Source organism: Salmo trutta, chromosome 1 (assembly GCF_901001165.1).
Source record: "Salmo trutta chromosome 1, fSalTru1.1, whole genome shotgun sequence".
In the NCBI taxonomy this organism is placed as follows: domain Eukaryota; kingdom Metazoa; phylum Chordata; class Actinopteri; order Salmoniformes; family Salmonidae; genus Salmo; species Salmo trutta.
The window spans coordinates 48882656-48899648 of NC_042957.1; the positions used below are offsets into that span (position 1 = coordinate 48882656).

General features: G+C 46.8%; 1 protein-coding gene across 2 annotated transcripts in view; it reads left to right on the forward strand.

Moving 5' to 3' along the window:
* LOC115198196 (unconventional myosin-X) overlaps window positions 1-16993 on the forward strand; it is a 52479-nt gene that overhangs the window by 23733 nt on the left and 11753 nt on the right. For both annotated transcript variants that reach the window (XM_029759962.1, XM_029759971.1), the window contains exons 3-7: window positions 7422-7516; window positions 11314-11496; window positions 13936-14093; window positions 15974-16097; window positions 16500-16797. In XM_029759962.1, coding sequence (XP_029615822.1) covers window positions 7422-7516; window positions 11314-11496; window positions 13936-14093; window positions 15974-16097; window positions 16500-16797 — 858 coding nt within the window. The remainder of the gene's footprint in view (window positions 1-7421; window positions 7517-11313; window positions 11497-13935; window positions 14094-15973; window positions 16098-16499; window positions 16798-16993) is intronic.

The window sequence follows — 16993 nt, forward strand, 5'->3', positions numbered from 1 at the left end:
AGTCTAAGGTCCATTGCTCGTGTTTCTTGGCCCAAGCAAGTCTCTTCTTATTATTGGTGTCCTTTAGTAGTGGTTTCTTTGTTGCAATTCAACCATGAAGGCCTGATTCACACAGTCTCCTCTGAACAGTCGATGTTAATTATTAAGATGTGTCTGTTACTTGAACTCGGTAAGGCATTTATTTGGGCTGCAATTTCTGAGGCTGGTAACTCTAATGAACTTGTTCTCTGCAGCAGAGGTAACTCTGTGTCTTCCTTTCCTTTTGCGGTCCTCATGAGATCCAGTTTCATAATAGTGCTTGATGGTTTTTGCAACTGCAACTGAAGAAACATTCAAAGTTCTTGAATTTTTACAGATTGACTGACCTTCATGTCTTAAAGTAATGATGGACTGTCATTTCTCCTTGCTTATTTGAGCTGTTCTTGCCATAATATAGACTTGGTATTTTACCAAATAGGGCTATTTTCTGTATACCACCCCTATCTTGTCACAACACAACTGATTGGCTCAAACACATTAAGAAGGAAAGAAATTCCACAAATTAACTTTAAACAAGGCACACCTGTTAATTGAAATGCATTCCAGGTGACTACCTCATGAAGCTGGTTGAGAGAATGCCAAGATTTTGCAACGCTGTCATCAAGGTGGCTACTTTGAAGAATCTCAAATATCAAATATATTTTGATTTGTTTAACACTTTTTTGGTTACTACATGATTCTATGTGTGTTATTTCATAGTTTTGATGTCTTCACTATTATTCTACAATGTAAAAATAAAGAAAATCCCTTGAATGAGTAGGTGTGTCCAAACTTTTGACTGCTACTGTATATATTTTTTTACATTTAACATTTACATTTAACCCCTTTTTTTTGTTGGCACAAAACTACCTCCATACTTCCATTCATTTTTTAAAACCGGCAACAGGTTACCTTCAGACAAGTCCCGTGACACTTGTGGGGGTCGTGGAGCTAAAACATTGTGCTAGTGAGAGTCTCGTCTTTCCATATAGTGGTTATATTAGTTAGTTGGACGCTACAGACGTTTTTGTGACAAGACTGATTTTCGGGATATCTCCTGGTCTGACAAACAGCGCTGTAGCTCTGCCACTCTTCACCGCAGTCTGCAGAAGGGCGACATAGGTGAATGTAGTATCTCTAGCTTAAACTGACAGCTGTAGTATGTTAATTAGATTGATGCATGGGTGCGTCAATAGACTCTTAAGGAATAATTATTAAAGGTAGCATGACGCAAAGCCTAGGCCTATTGTCTCTCTGTCGTCTGACAGACTCTTGAACAGTTTTTCTGCTGGTCTGGTTCTCGACATGCTCAGTGCTTCATCCTCTTGTTTGAACTTCTATCAGAAGTGTGTTGGACAGCCCCCCTCTGGATCAGCTTACCAAAATGTCAGACTCACACCCACCCACCCGACTTCTTTTCCTCGACACAAAGTAGCCTACCTCCCAAGCCTATAGCATATGGGCTTCAAAGTTAGAACAAGCCCCTGTCTCTTCCCATATGGTTTTGTCTTTGACATGACTTTTGGTGATGCCTGTGTCTACAGTAAGTCACAAAGGCAGATTGTGTGTTAGACGTTGTCTGAAGGCCTGTGGACCCAGATGGGCCCTCTGATTCGCTGAGGGCCCATTGAAGCTGAAGGTCAGGCTTGTTTGAACAGAGACAGAGTAAAAGGTCAACTGGAGGGTTTTAGCCCGGCCCTCCCTCTCCTTCCTTTATCCTGTTTCCCTCCAAATGAGAACTCGTTCTCAACTAGCCTACCTGGTTAAATAAAGGTTAAATAAAATGAATAAATAAAACACTTTTCCCTCATTTCCCTCCACTCTCTCTTGAATCCTGTCTCATGCTAGTTCTAAAACGTGTGATTTTCCACATCTGGTGAGTGGTTAGGGTTATCCTCCCCAACAATATTGTTCCTCGGGGTTGTCATATGCTTACCTGGGTTTCCGTTAGCCTGTAATTGCCGGCTTTTGGCTGTAATAAAAAAACGGTAAGCAGATAAATACAATTTTGGCCGGCCAAATGAACCGGGAGAAAAAACAACGGTAGGAAGGCAATCAGCGAGTCACCCACCACTTTACAATGTGAGCTGGAGGCAGTATGCGTTTTGAAAACCTACTTAATTGTTTGAAACCTGAGCGTTTTACTACATATTATGAGGCATGTCTTACCTTGCTTGAAAATCCGACCATAGAAAGGTGGAGGCAATTCTTTTCTAAAGACTTTAGAAGCGGTGCGTGAGTTTAAAGTTTGGGGAAGCATAAACCTTTCATTTATTTCTACCAATCTGCTGGTCAGTTCTGATTTTCATATGTGCATTTTGATGGAACCGTTTCATTTCAATAATAATGTTTTTAATTCTCAAAATCGTTGCCCCGTGGATAATCATAAAAATCTTAATTAGAATGTAAGAAATATAAAATGTAATGCGAGAGGACCAGCCTCTGCCTAAATGAGCGCATGGAACTCCGAGATGGCTAATGCAGCTGATGGTCTATAACTTACATTGTCAACAAAGTAAAAATACATAAAAACAGTAGAAAATATACTGATGAAAATTCTGGTTCTTTCAATAACTTTAATTTCTCCACTCAGCCTGTCTGCCTCCCTTTCTATCTGTCTTGACTTGAGCTGTCGCTTGTGAAGTGCAACATTGTATGAAATCAATCAACTGGATCAGGCCCTAACTTGCAACGTTGTATCAACTAGCCTATTCGGGACTGACAGTTTAGGCACCAGTGAGCTCGGGACAGACAGCTGTTTTTGCGCAAGGGAAAGGATTTTATGACGTTTCCACTGGATATATGGGATCATCAGATTATTGTATTTTGCTCTTTCACACCGAGGCTTGGTGATTATCGACGGGGAGATTTTTTTTGCGAGGAACTATTAGGCTGTCATTTGCAATGGATGTTACAACAACAGACTTCGTTGACTTACTGTGTGAGGCGAAGAAAAGATTACTGAGAAGATGAGCTTATTAGTGGTGAAGGTGATGACTAAGACAGGCAGAAATCATACATCCCCAAATGGGCACTTGCGCGCAGCAGGCCAGGTAGCCTAATTCTCTGCGTGCTCAGACGTGCAAGCTCCCTCAACATTAACGAGACCCGTGCTCATCGCTCACATGGAGCACTCCTAACAAAAGACAATGAAAAAAGGGACAACTCGTAAATGATGGCTATGAAATAAAACCAAAACGTGTTTCTCAGCAGCGTTTACGCACCGAGAACGGTAAATGACTGTAGGCCTAATTAGTAATACAATGCATTAACATAAATTAACGTAACCAAATGACGGGGATTAACGGTTAATTTACTATTGGTGACATATGTAATGGGGAATTGATAACAACGACAATTTTTAGGGCAAACGATTCACAAGAAACAATGAATGCGCGAGAATTGGTGGGAGACAGCTGAGTTGATTCTGGAGAGCTGAGAGCATGCAATCTGGAGAGAGAGGGCCTATAAGCTATCTTCGACACACACCCTCCCCTTGTTCTTGTCTCATTTTAAATTATACTCAAGACACGTTATGTTCACGCATATTAGATGCTTTTCATTGACAGCCGCAACACAATCAGCTAGGCCTTTTGCCACGCTCGATGCCATTTCTCTCCTGTTCTGTTGGTTTTCATATCAACTTTCTTTCGTTGTCCAGAAGTCAAATGCGCAATCCTAGTCATACAGTATTAGCAGCCCATCCTAGTTGTTGTATCTTTAGATTCGCGCTCTTTGAATCTCTGTCATATACCACTTGCGTCAAGTGCACTATTTAGAATGGCGTGTTCCCTTTTTCCCGTAAATTGCATTTTGGCAAATGTTTGAAAATGACGTTTTATTGGCTACTTCATTACAGGAGTTACATGTTTTGTTAAAAGGAATTACCATAATCTAAATGTGATGTGTTTTTGAGCACCGTGGGTGGACGCCCCTAATGGGTTTACACACCCAATGCATATGTGTCTGGTAAATTTCTCAAATGGCTGGTAAATTAAAATGGGAAAACCCTGGTGCATACAGTGAGGGAAAAAAGTATTTGATCCTCTGCTGATTTTGTACGTTTGCCCACTGACAAAGAAATGGTCAGTCTATATTTTTAATGGTAGGTTTATTTGAACAGTGAGAGACAGAATAACAACAAAAAAATCCAGAAAAACGCATGTCAAAAATGTTATAAATTGATTTGCATTTTAATGAGGGAAATAAGTATTTGACCCCTCTGCAAAACATGACTTAGTTCTTGGTGGCAAAACCCTTGTTGGCAATCACAGAGGTCAGATGTTTCTTGTAGTTGGCCACCAGGTTTGCACACATCTCAGGAGGGATTTTGTCCCACTCCTCTTTGCAGATCTTCTCCAAGTCATTAAGGTTTCGAGGCTGACGTTTAGCAACTCGAACCTTCAGCTCCCTCCACAGATTTTCTATGGGATTAAGGTCTGGAGACTGGCTAGGTCACTCCAGGACCCTAATGTGCTTCTTCTTGAGCCACTCCTTTGTTGCCTTGTGTTTTGGGTCATTGTCATGCTAGAAAACCCATCCACGACCCATTTTCAATGCACTGGCTGAGGGAAGGAGGTTCTCACCCAAGATTTGACGCTACATGGCCCCATCCATCGTCCCTTTGATGCGGTGAAGTTGTCCTTAGCAGAAAAACACCCCCAAGCATAATGTTTCCACCTCCATGTTTGATGGTGGGGATGGTGTTCTTGGGGTCATAGGCAGCATTCCTCCTCCTCCAAACACGGTGAGTTGAGTTGATGCCAAATAGCTCCATTTTGGTCTCATCTGACCACAACACTTTCACCCAGTTGTCCTCTGAATCATTCAGATGTTCATTGGCAAACTTCAGACGGGCATGTATATGTGCTTTCTTGAGCAGGGGGACCTTGCGGGCACTGCAGGATTTCAGTCCTTCACGGCGTAGTGTGTTACCAATTGTTTTCTTGGTGACTATGGTCCCAGCTGCCTTGAGATCATTGACAAGATCCTCCCGTGTAGTTCTGGGCTGATTCCTCACCGTTCTCATGATCATTGCAACTCCACGAGGTGAGATCCTGCATGGAGCCCCAGGCCGAGGGAGATTGATAGTTCTTTTGTGTTTCTTCCATTTGCGAATAATCGCACCAACTATTGTCACCTTCTCACCAAGCTGCTTGGCGATGGTCTTGTAGCACATTCCAGCCTTGTGTAGGTCTACAATCTTGTCCCTGACATCCTTGGAGAGCTCTTTGGTCTTGGCCATGGTGGAGAGTTTGGAATCTGATTGATTGATTGCTTTTGTGGACAGGTGTCTTTTATACAGGTAACAAACTGAGATTAGGAGCATTCCCTTTAAGAGTGTGCTCCTAATCTCAGCTCGTTACCTGTATAAAAGACACCTGGCAGCCAGAAATCTTTCTGATTGAGAGGGGGTCAAATACTTATTTCCCTCATTAAAATGCAAATCAATTTATAACATTTTTGACATGCGTTTTTCTGGATTTTTTTGTTGTTATTCTGTCTCTCACTGTTCAAATAAACCTACCATTAAAAATATAGACTGATCATTTCTTTGTCAGTGGGCAAACGTACAAAATCAGCAGGGGGATCAAATACTTTTTTCCCTCACTGTACATATAGCCTGTAGCTTTAAGTGGGAACTTGACCCATTTCACAGCTAGAAGATTTCTGGTTTAAGTTCTGCGAGGAACATAGCTAACATTGCTTTTGTACCCTTGAGCAAGGCCCAAACTATAGAGGTACCAATCCAGGGCTGGTTTGTACTGGTGCTCTCCAGAGTTTGTACGTGTGCCCCCATGCAGACAATAGCACAAAATGATCCTCGGCTTTGATATCAAGTCCTCCACATACCAACACGCTATCCCCTAGCTGGCTGCGTTGGAGTTTTCTATAGATCCAAATCCCCATCAGTGCATTGAGTTTTCCATTTAAATGACTGTATAAAGGTCTGTCTGCATATGTTTCTGCAGCAAGGGGTTATTCGCGCACCCCGAAAGAGCCGTCCTCAGATTTCTGGATGTATTTTTCTGTATTTAAGAGAAGAGGGATATGCTACGATACACTGGAAAGGTCCCAGATGACGTTACTGTTTGAACGCTGCCGTCGCTGTTCGGCTCCGCTGCAGAGGTAGACTGTGTGTAGTAGGACAGGGATCTGACCCTCTTTTTCTCACCCTCTGGTGTCTCTCTGACGTTTCCCCGGCTGAACCAGTCATACACTCTTTAAGGGCCAATGTGGTATAGTGTTTCCCTGTGTGTCTGAGCATCAGCCTAAGTTAGAGACTGATACACACACATATTTTCCAACTACTGTACAGTCTGAAACAGCGAAACGTATTGACACAAAGGTCAACTAGTGGATATTGGGATAGTGAGATACTTTGAGCAGGTGTCATGTATTGCAGATGAACAGTCAGCACAGTAAGTAAGCTAAGTTGAGCAGGATAGGGTATATTCAGACTCATTGATTAGGTCTGACTTCCGTAAGGCTATAACCTTCCACAATCATCTGATCAATAATCACAGCCCAGAGAAACGCTATCTAAGACTGTACATGGCGGTGGGATGGAGGGCCGCCTGCCAAAACTCATTTCCTGCCTGGTGTTTTCAGGGGAAGGAAGGAGGGCTTGTCCCGTCATACCTCACACGCTAGTTTGACGCAGGAAATAGAGAAAATAAACCAGTAATTAGATAAATAAATGAGCATAGATAAACCTTATAAACAATTTAATGTGCTGGAAATGGGCCTTGGCCAGAGATAACAAGCTGAGCTCTCAGTCGTCCAAAACATTGCCTGGCCAAATGTCTGAAACGAATGTCACTTTACAGTCCAAAGTCCTCGCCACCACCATGACTGCATGTGGTGGTGTTACTTTTTACAGTGCTTCTTCGACAGTGGCCCTTGAGAAAGAGAGAGAGGAGAGAGAGCATTTCACAACAGTTTTCCCATAATTCCCAGATGTTTTTGATGTTTGTTATGGGTTTCGATTAGTTGACAACAGTGTAACCTTTTGAACTCTCTCTCTCTCTGGCCTGTGACTGCCTGGCTGGCTGGCTTTGAGTCAGTCCGGCGTCGCTCTGCCACGTTTATTTTCAGTCCTCCGCTTCCCTCCACTCCGCCGTGCCCGCCAGCCAAACCAATCAAAGAGAGACGAGCTGTCCACAGTGGAGTGGTATGCATGCAGCTGGGGAGGGGAGGGGTGGAGGGTATGATATTCACAGCACTTCAACTTGTCCCCCTCTCCTCTCTCACTTAGGGTGTCAGAAAGGCTTAGGGTTGGCAGAGGTTGTGTGGGGTTACCCTCCTCCCCTCGACTCAGAGCCAATAGGGTATGGGGGGGGGTGCCTTGACTGTGGGAGTGTATGATGCTGTTATTTACCACCTCTCTCTGTCTCACCCAGACACAGTCTGTCAGAGGTTCCTGATGAGATAAAGAGTCTGATCATAGAGAAGAGCAAGATGGGCCTGGAAGAAGACCCCGAGCTGCTGGTCAAAGGTGAGCCTGCCTGGCTGACACACTTCTACACCATCCCTCTATTCTCTCTCTGCTTTCTCTCTGTCTGGCTGCTGTGTTCCAGTTCCAGTGGTTTGCATGTACAGTAATAGCAGTCTGTGTGACGGTGACGTTCACTCATCCGAGAGCATTAACCGAGCTTTGGGTCCCGTGCATGTTTGCGGCGTTATCGCTGAATAAGTAGACCACACTGTACTACTGTACTGTACACTGCACGGTCCACAGCTAAGCCCACACACACACACACACACACACACACACACACACACACACACACACACACACACACACACACACACACACACACACACACACACACACACACACAACACCACCCTGCCCCCAGTAATCATGTAATGATGACCATCAGCGGCATTAAGAGCCTTGCGAGCCTGACGCTTTTCGAGGAGTGATCTCACAGGCTATTCATGTGTGCTTTTCCTGCTACCGAAACGGTTGCAGTAAAATGCCAGCGCCTGGATAAGTTACGTCCTCTTTGGGATGGCGGCAGCCCGATCGGCTAATTCTGACAGCAGTTACCATGCAGCACCGCTGGCCGACTGGCTGGCTGCACCCCTCCTCCCTCTGTTCCGATGTCTGAGACCGGGCAGAGGGGCAGGCGATGGGGTTAGGGGGGTGCATTCCTTCCCAATCGGAGGACGGATACTTCCCCTGGGCCCCTGGGCTGGCTATGTGCCTTGGCATTTCTTCTCTTCAGTCGGGCCGTCTTCCCCACCAACCACCACCATCTCCAGCACCACTGACGCTCCAGGACATGTGAAGGCCCTGCTCTGTTCATGCCCTTGTTGTGTGCAGGGATATATTTTCAAATGTCCTGGAGCTAGGCTGTCCCTAGCTGTTTGGTGTGGTTTGGTGTGGTTTACAATGGGACATCCTCAGGCAACTGGGGCCAAGTGTCGCCTCGCTGTCTAAAATAGGCCATCAACCGTGCCGAGACAGAGAGAGAGACAGACAGAGAGGAAAAGAAATAGAGAGAGATTGACGTAGCGAGGGAGTGGGAAACTCCTAGACAGAATGCCGTAACGAGCTTAAATTACATTCCTCTGATTGTTAATGCTCAGTAAAACTGAACAGGTTTAGCTACATACCACTTAGAGTGGCCAGTACTCCAGTCATTTGGAAAGTGATTCAGTCTGCTCAATTGCAACCATTTCCCTTTCTGTTTGGATCTCTTGTCTAATTCAGTTCAGCCCATAATCCTAGTGTTGAAGCTCATTAAAGCTCTGTGCCCTTATGGATGACTGTTGGTTATCAGATGCTTATTAATCTCCCCCAAATCTCCAGAACAAACAGAAAGTACACACAGAGATAGAAGGACAGAACAGAACCAGAGGGAGACAGACTCCAGTGTTTTCTCAGTCTGTGTTTCAGGGGGCAGGGCCAGCATTAGGGGTCTGGGGTCACAAATGAAACAAATTAAGGGCGAGCCGTGGCCCCCAGGGGACGCATTAGCAGGCCAGGGAGATGGGATCCAGATGGAGGACCGTGGGGGGGGGGGGGGGGGGGAGAGGGGTAGGCAGGGGGTCCTGACCGGGACTCTTGTTTCACCCTTTCTCCCTCAATGTCTCTCTCTCTCTCTCCCCCTCACTGCCTTTCCTTCTCTTTCTCTACTTTTCTCACTCCCTCTCTTCCGCTCTCTCTCTCTCTCTCTTTCTTTCTTTCTCCCTCTCCTTCCTCTCTCCCTCCAAAGTAGGCCGTCTCTCTATCTCACTGTCTCAAAACGAGCAGCTGCAGGACATCCTGTGTGACTGACAGAGGACATGCCTCCCAGCTCTCTGCTAACCAGTCCAGCCACACCCCTCCATCCCCCTACCCAATCATCAACCCCACCCAATCCCGTCCTGTCTTACCTCATAGTCTTTTATTTCTCCATTTCATGGTGGTTTTTATGCTCCTGTTGATTTCTATGCTCCTGCTCCTTAACACCACATGAAGTACCTCAGGACTATGTTGGGTGGGTTTCTAGTGTGTCCCAGACTCCCACTTCGACTGCCCCTCTCCAGGTCTATGGGTTGTACCATGGGGGATGGTAGCAATGGGGGCTCTGCATGTAGGGAAAAGCACTTTACGGCAGGAAAAAGGGGAGCTGGTGCGGGGGGGAGAGATGAAAGGGAGGGGGAGAGATGAAAGAGGGAGAGACTGAGCGAAGAGAAAAGAGCTGTAAGGAAAGCGAGGGAGAGCTGACAGGTGGCATGCAGCTTGCCTACCACAGAGGAAGCTGTGACGCTGGCTCGGCGTCAGAGCTGTTCTAAGAAGTTAGCCCAATGAACATGGCACTGTTGTTCCCATAAACACATGCACACACACACACACACACAACGGATGGCACAGCCACATAACCCTGCCCTCACCATAGCGCCCTTCAAATTAGTGTATTTGGCTATTTGAGCCACACCCGTTGCTGACAGGTGTATCAAATCGAGCACACAGCCATGCAATCTCCATAGACAAACACTGGCAGTAGAATGGCCTCACTGAAGAGCTCAGTGACTTTCAACATGGAACTGTCATAGGATGCCACTTTTCCAACATGTCAGGTCATCAAATTTCTGTCCTGCTAGAGCGGCCCCAGTCAACTGTAAGTGCTGTTATTGTGAAGTGGAAACGTCTAGGAGCAACAACGGCTCAGCCGTAAAGTGGTACAGAGCCCTGACCTTTGGGATGAATTGGAACGCCGTCTGCGAGCCAGGCCTAATTGTCCAACATCAGTGCCTGACCTCACTAATGCTTTTGTGGCTGAATGGAAGCAAGTCCCAGTAGCAATGTTCCAACATCTAGTGGAAAGCCTTCCCAGGAGAGTGGAGGCTGTTATAGCAGCAAAGGGGGGGACCAACTCCATATTAATGCCCATGATTTTGAAACGAGATGTTCGACGAGCTGTTGACACTGGTCTGCAGTGTCCACATACTTTTGGCCATGTAATGTACATCCCTTTCATGTAAAGCTGGACACTGCAGACCAGGATCCCGTTCAGTAGAGACCAAACACAAACAGTTATGAAATGGAAAATGACCATTTTTATTGGACAAATTCAGGTCAGTTTCAAACCGTTTTGTCTCGTTCTGTGCCTACTGAACACCACCCAGTTCTGAGGGCCATGGTCATGTGACAGGGGTGGAATGATGAAGGGAGCCAGGAGAATGTATCAGCCTTTCTTTCCCTCCCTCCCTCCCTCCCTCCCTCCCTCCCTCCCTCTCTGGGTGTTAATGAAAGATCAGTCCACCAGTTCTCTTCCTGCCACTCCACCACCAGCGACTGTTCTCCAACCTCCCGTTTTCTTCTCTGTGTGTTTTTTACAGCTGTAATTATCCTGGTGGCAGGCACACAGGCCTTAATGTCTGACTATACATTAGCTGCCGTTATTTTTAACCTGTTCTGCATGTTACAGACATATTTTATGTCCGATGGGTTCAACCTCTTAGTGATTATGTTCAGCCCAAACCAATTAACCCTTCCATTCAATCAAATAAGACACACGCACACACACACACACACACACACACACACACACAGAGGCGCATGCGCAAAAACACACACACTATCATGTGCAGATATGTTTTTTGATTAGGTTACCTTTTTGATAACATGCATTGCTTTGCTTCATCTTGGCCAAGTCGCAGTTGTAAATGAGAACTTGTTCTCAACTGGCCTACCTGGTTAAAGAAAGGTGAAATAAAAAAACATATTTCTCACACACATTGTGTGTGTGTGTGTGTGTGTGTGTGTGTGTGTGTGTGTGTGTGTGTGTGTGTGTGTAGGCTGGCTGTTCCGGGAGGTGCGTGGAAGCTGGATCAAGCAGCGGTGCTACTGGTTTGTACTGAGCCAGGACACCTTAGACTACTACAGCAGCTCAGAGAGAGGAGCCCGCAGACTGGGAACGCTGGTACTCACCAACCTCTGTTCTGTCATCTGGCCAGACAAACAGACCTTCAAGGAGACGGGTGAGTGCCACTCACTCACGCACACACAGACACATGAGCATGCACACATACACGCAGTGTGCATGAACACAGACATGCATGCGTGTATAGTCTCTCTCTCTCTCTCTCTCTCTCTCTCTCTCTCTCTGTCTCTGTCTCTGTCTCTCTCTCTCTCTCTCTCTCTCTCTCTCATATATTCTTACACGCCATCCCACATTCCCTGTTTGGATAACTAAGCCCCACATAATAAGTTCCATATTGGTTCAATAATCAAATATTGGTAAAGATCTCAAAGCGGTCGTAAAATGAGGATTTACGGTCTCCTCTCAGTTCCTGTGAGCCCAGTACACCCAGAGGAAGTCTGGAAAACCCAGTCCACTTTTCTCTCCACAACTTGGGTTTTTCTGGGACCTTCTGAGTCACCAGCCCTTTACCGTTTAACACCCTGAATGACAGGAATCGGAAAGGAAATACAGGTGAAATGCTATTGTTGTGTGAAGAGAGAGAGGGGGATGACTCGGACTAGGAGTTCTTCTATTACTCACCCACGACACACACACACACACACACACACACACACACACACACACACACACACACACACACACACACACACACACACACACACACACACACACACAAGGCCCTCTGTGTCTGTATGGAGGGGATTGTACCTTCGCCTGCTGACTTTAGACAACCACTTAAAACCTCCAGGAGAAAATAAAACTTAACCCAAACATTCCCCTAAATCTGCTCTGGGACTTTCCTGCAGAGAAGTGTGTACTCTGTTTTGTCCTGCCCTTAGTAAAAGTACAGCTCACTGGTGGCTGTGTGTTCTGTCTGTGTTCCTCTATGAGCCTCTGAGTAAGTCTGTCCCCGCAGAGTGGCATGGACCGAACGGCTTCCTCCTAATCTCCTTACCATACAATACAATACTAGTCCCCTTTTAGGCCCAGTATCTCCTTCCACCTCTCTATCTCTCACTTGTGAAATAGCAGTGAATGGACACACACACACACACACACACACACACACACACACACACACACACACAAACACACTTTAGCCTCACTTGGCTTTTGAACTTGACCAATCTAAACAAAGAAAAATCAGTATGCCAAGTCACTGTAACGGCTCTCGTTGGTGGTAGAAGTAGACCAAGGCGCAGCGTGGTTAGTGTTCATGATTCGTTTATTCAAGAAACACGAAAACAAAATAACTACAGCAACAAAACGAAAGCGAACAGTTCTGTCAGGCACAGACACTAAACAGAAAACGAGATCCCACAAAAACCAAAAGGAAAATGTGTCACGTCCTGACCAGTATAGGGGTTATTTGTTATTGTAGTTTGGTCAGGACGTGGCAGAGGGTATTTGTTTTATGTGGTTCGGGGTGGTGGTTTGTTTAGTAGGGTATTTGATTTATGTATTCCGGGGTTTTTTGGGCACTGTTATATGTTAGTGTATTTCTATGTTCTGTCTAGTCTTTTGTATTTCTATGTTTTGTTAATTGGGGTTGGACTCTCAATTGGAGGCAGGTGTTTTCTAGTTGCCTCTGATTGAGAGTCCTATAATTAAGTGTGTGTTTGTTGAGTACTTTGTGGGAGATTGTTCTGTGTATAGCCTTGTGCCTTACCAGCCTGTGAATAGTCGTTGTGTTTTCTTTGTGTACGTGTTTATTTTGGTTCTCCTTCTTGTCTGAATATAATAAAGAAGATGAGTGCACATTTCCCCGCTGCATTTTGATCTATATCCGACGACAGCCGTTACAAAATGACAACTTATATATGATCCCCAATCAGAGACAACGATAGACAGCTGCCTCTGATTGGGAACCACACTCGGCCAAAAACAAAGAAATGGAAAACATAGACTTTCCCACCCGAGTCACCCCCTGACCTAACCAAACATAGAGATCCTTATTATTCTCTAAGGTCAGGGCGTGACAGTCACGTAGCTAGCAGGAGATCACATGGTAACAAACTCAGGGTATGATTGGCCCAGGGGTCCACACTGCCTGTAGCGTGTCCAGTACAGTTACTACTTCCTGTGCACATGGAAGAGAGAGGGCTTTCTCTGTTCTTACAGGAGGTTAGGCCAGGTGTTGTGCCAGGAGATTGGTTGTAGTCGTTGTGTTTCGGTTGGGCTTAGTGGCTAATAAAGTTGGGAGCCCCTCTCGGGATGACCGCTGACCTCAGTGAAACCCAGAGAGGAAGTGAGGAAGCAGGAGTCACACCAGATATGTGGAGTGTCCCATGTTCAGACCACATGAGAGGGAGAGCGGAGCAGGCTTCCTTATTTTCTGAAACCACAGTTATTACATAAGTATAGGCCTTGGATTCTGCTCTCTATAGCTATATTGTTCTTTGAAAGTTCAGCTTCTGTTTTTTCATGTTTACTCATGGTTTCATTGCACGATACACTGATGACTGATTTCCCTGTGTGTGTGTGTGTGTTTCAGGGTACTGGAGCATCACAGTGTATGGGCGTAAGCACTGCTACAGGCTGTACACCAAGCACTTCAACGAGGCTGTGCACTGGGCCTGCGCTGTCCAGAAGGTCATCGACACAAAAGCCCCCGTGGAGACGCCCACTCAGCTCCTGATCCGAGACATCGAGGTGAGACACACACATATGCACACACACGCGCGCGCACACACACACACTGCTTCACAGCATCTCGCTGCCCGCCCCAGGCCAGACCACTGCCAAGCTGCCGATGACAAGGGTCACCAAACACGGACCGCAGCAACACAACGGACATTATACCTCCGCTCTGTCACCGCGGCAACCGCGCGACCACACTGGGTCGCGAGTCCAAAGTGTCCTCCAACTGTCGTTGCAGGGAATTCAGGGAATTATCTTGTTCCACCAAGCTGTGAGGGGAGAGGAGGCAACCCGTAAAAGTTCCACCGGAATGTTCTGCCCTATTTTAAGGAACGTGTCATTTTTAGAGGCAAAAGGGTGGATGAAGAGGGTGTGCAAGGCAAAGCGTCATATTTGGACCCGGTACCGGGGTGTGTACGTGTGTTTGCCCACAGAAACATGCCTCACTTAACAGTTCTATTTTTAAAGTATGATTTCATTCAACACTAAGACAAAGTCTAAGCGAAAAAGCCAGACCACGCTCTGCCATCACTTTGGAATTCACCAAGTGGTGTTAAGTCTCTGCTCGTTTGCTATTCTGAGTTTGTGTGTTGTTGTGTGTGTATTCTTGTAAATGTGCCCTTCGATCACTTGACTTCAGCGGAAGGAGGAAGAGATGGGGCCGCTTTTTAAAGAGTTGCCCCTGTCTTCTCTTCCTCCCCCTTTCCAATCCTCCTCCACTCCTTCCAACACTCTTTCTCACACTTAACACAACGCCTAGCCGAATCCCACTGAAGGCTGGAGAACACTGCTGAACACAACTGACACTACGGGAGAGGGAGAGGGAGAGGGAGAGGGAGAGAATGAATAGAGGAGTGCTTTGTGTGAGAGAAGTGCATATCTCTGAGTGTAGATGTGTGTCCCACCAGACATGGAGGTGAAGAGAGCTGACCGTTTCAGCCTTGGACCTCCAGTCTGTGTCGCGTGTGAAAGAGGGAGAGAGGGACAGAGAGGGACAGGGAGAGGGAGGTAGCGAGGGGGGGGAGAGAGTGAGAAGGACAAGGGAACGTGTCCATTTTTAGGACATAACGAGGATGGATGTTCTGTCGGAATCCTGCAGATTATAAATGAATCCCGTTGTGTCCTCTTGCGACCTCTACATAGACCGCAATGTGTGTCCCAGTGTTGAGCACTGTACAGGCACTGTATGTTAGCCTATGGTAATGTGTTGTGTATGTAGGCTGTATGTGTCTGTCCAATAGACAGTCTGCCAGTGTTCCACATGGTCCCAGTTCAGATGGACCAAAACATTTCAGAGGAATGTGTCAACTTTGCCCCACAAAGGAGGGTGAATTGGGGGAAGGAGGGAGAGCAGTGGCAACACTACTAATGTTCAACAGGTGCAGGCAGGGATTGCAGCGGCGCATGCCGTCTGCGTAGGGTGGCAAGACGCCTAGCGGTTAAGAGGTTGGGCCAGTCGCTGGTCGAAAGGTCGCTGGCTTGAATCCTCGAGCTGACTAGGTGAAAAATCTGTCTGTGCCCTTGAGCAAAGCACTTAACCCTAATTGCTCCTGTAACTCGCTCTGGATAAGAGCGTCTGCTAAATGATTAAAATGTCATGCAAAATGTGTTTCTGTCAATGAGAGCAGCATCTGTAGCGACATGTAAATAGTGTCAGGGATGGCGGTGTGTTTTGTTGGGTCCCCGGGTGTTTAAAAAGCAGCCATAGCTGTCCTGCTCCATGACCTGACTCCCACTGACCCTAGTCGCCCCTGTTACCCAACACACTCTCTCTCATAGCAGCCCTGCTTGGGGCTGCACCCAGGTCAGCTGGAAGGTCAAGGAAGCTGATCTGTCACTCTCTCTCTCTCTCCCTTTAACTGTCTGTCTGTCTCTCTGTCTTTCTTCTCCAGGAGAACAAGTTTAACCCTGAGGTGGTAGATAATATCTACCAGCACAACCCCATCCTGAAGCACACCCAGAGCCCCCTGTATGCCCCCCTGCTGCCCTTCCCTTACGGCAGCCTGGAACACACCTGTAAGTACTACTATCATGCTTCCACCTGTCCCTGCGTTCAGTGCCGTGTCTATAAACTCTACAATAGAACACGAGCAGTTACACACACACACACCCACTCACATACGAGTAATGCTGTCACATGCTCGTTGACATATCATACACTGTAACAGACTGACATATAGACTTACCACTGAGTTAGTCACCTGTAATGCCTACCTGCCTGCGTGCCAAGTCAACGCCAGTGAGTGAGACTGCTTGGATAAGGAATGATGAGAGACGGCCACTAAAAGCTTAGTTGTTCCACCGAGAGACATCACAGAGACAGGATCATCTATTCACAACCATGCTGACTGGTCTAGTCTGGTCTAATTCCTAATACTATGCGTCTGGTCCCTGTCTCTCCACCCCCCCCCCTCCCAGACCACAGCGGTAAGGGCTATGCCACGGTGCGGGAGGAAGCGGTGAAGCTCTTCAACTGTCTGCAGCAGCTGGAGTGTGCGCGGGACCCGGTGCCTCTGATCCAGGGCGTGCTGCAGACCTGTCTGGACCTGCGGCCGCTCCGGGACGAGGTTTACTGCCAGCTGGTGAAGCAGACCAGCTGCACGCCGCAGCCCCACACCGCCGCACACCTCCGCTACTGGCAGCTCCTCACCTGCATGAGCTGCACCTTCCTGCCCGGCCCCGCCGTGCTTAAATACCTGCGCTTCCACCTCAAGAGGTGACACACACAACATATAACACAACGCCCTCAACGGGAGATGTAATCCTTCCTCTACCCATCCACCCTAGCTCTGTCGTAGCCTGCGGAGAACTTTAAGGCATCAGTTGGTTTCACCGACAATAGAAAGCGTTTGGTGTTGACAGGTGTCTCTGTACCCTGTCACAGAAATGATTTGAGAGGTGAGGGGGAATAG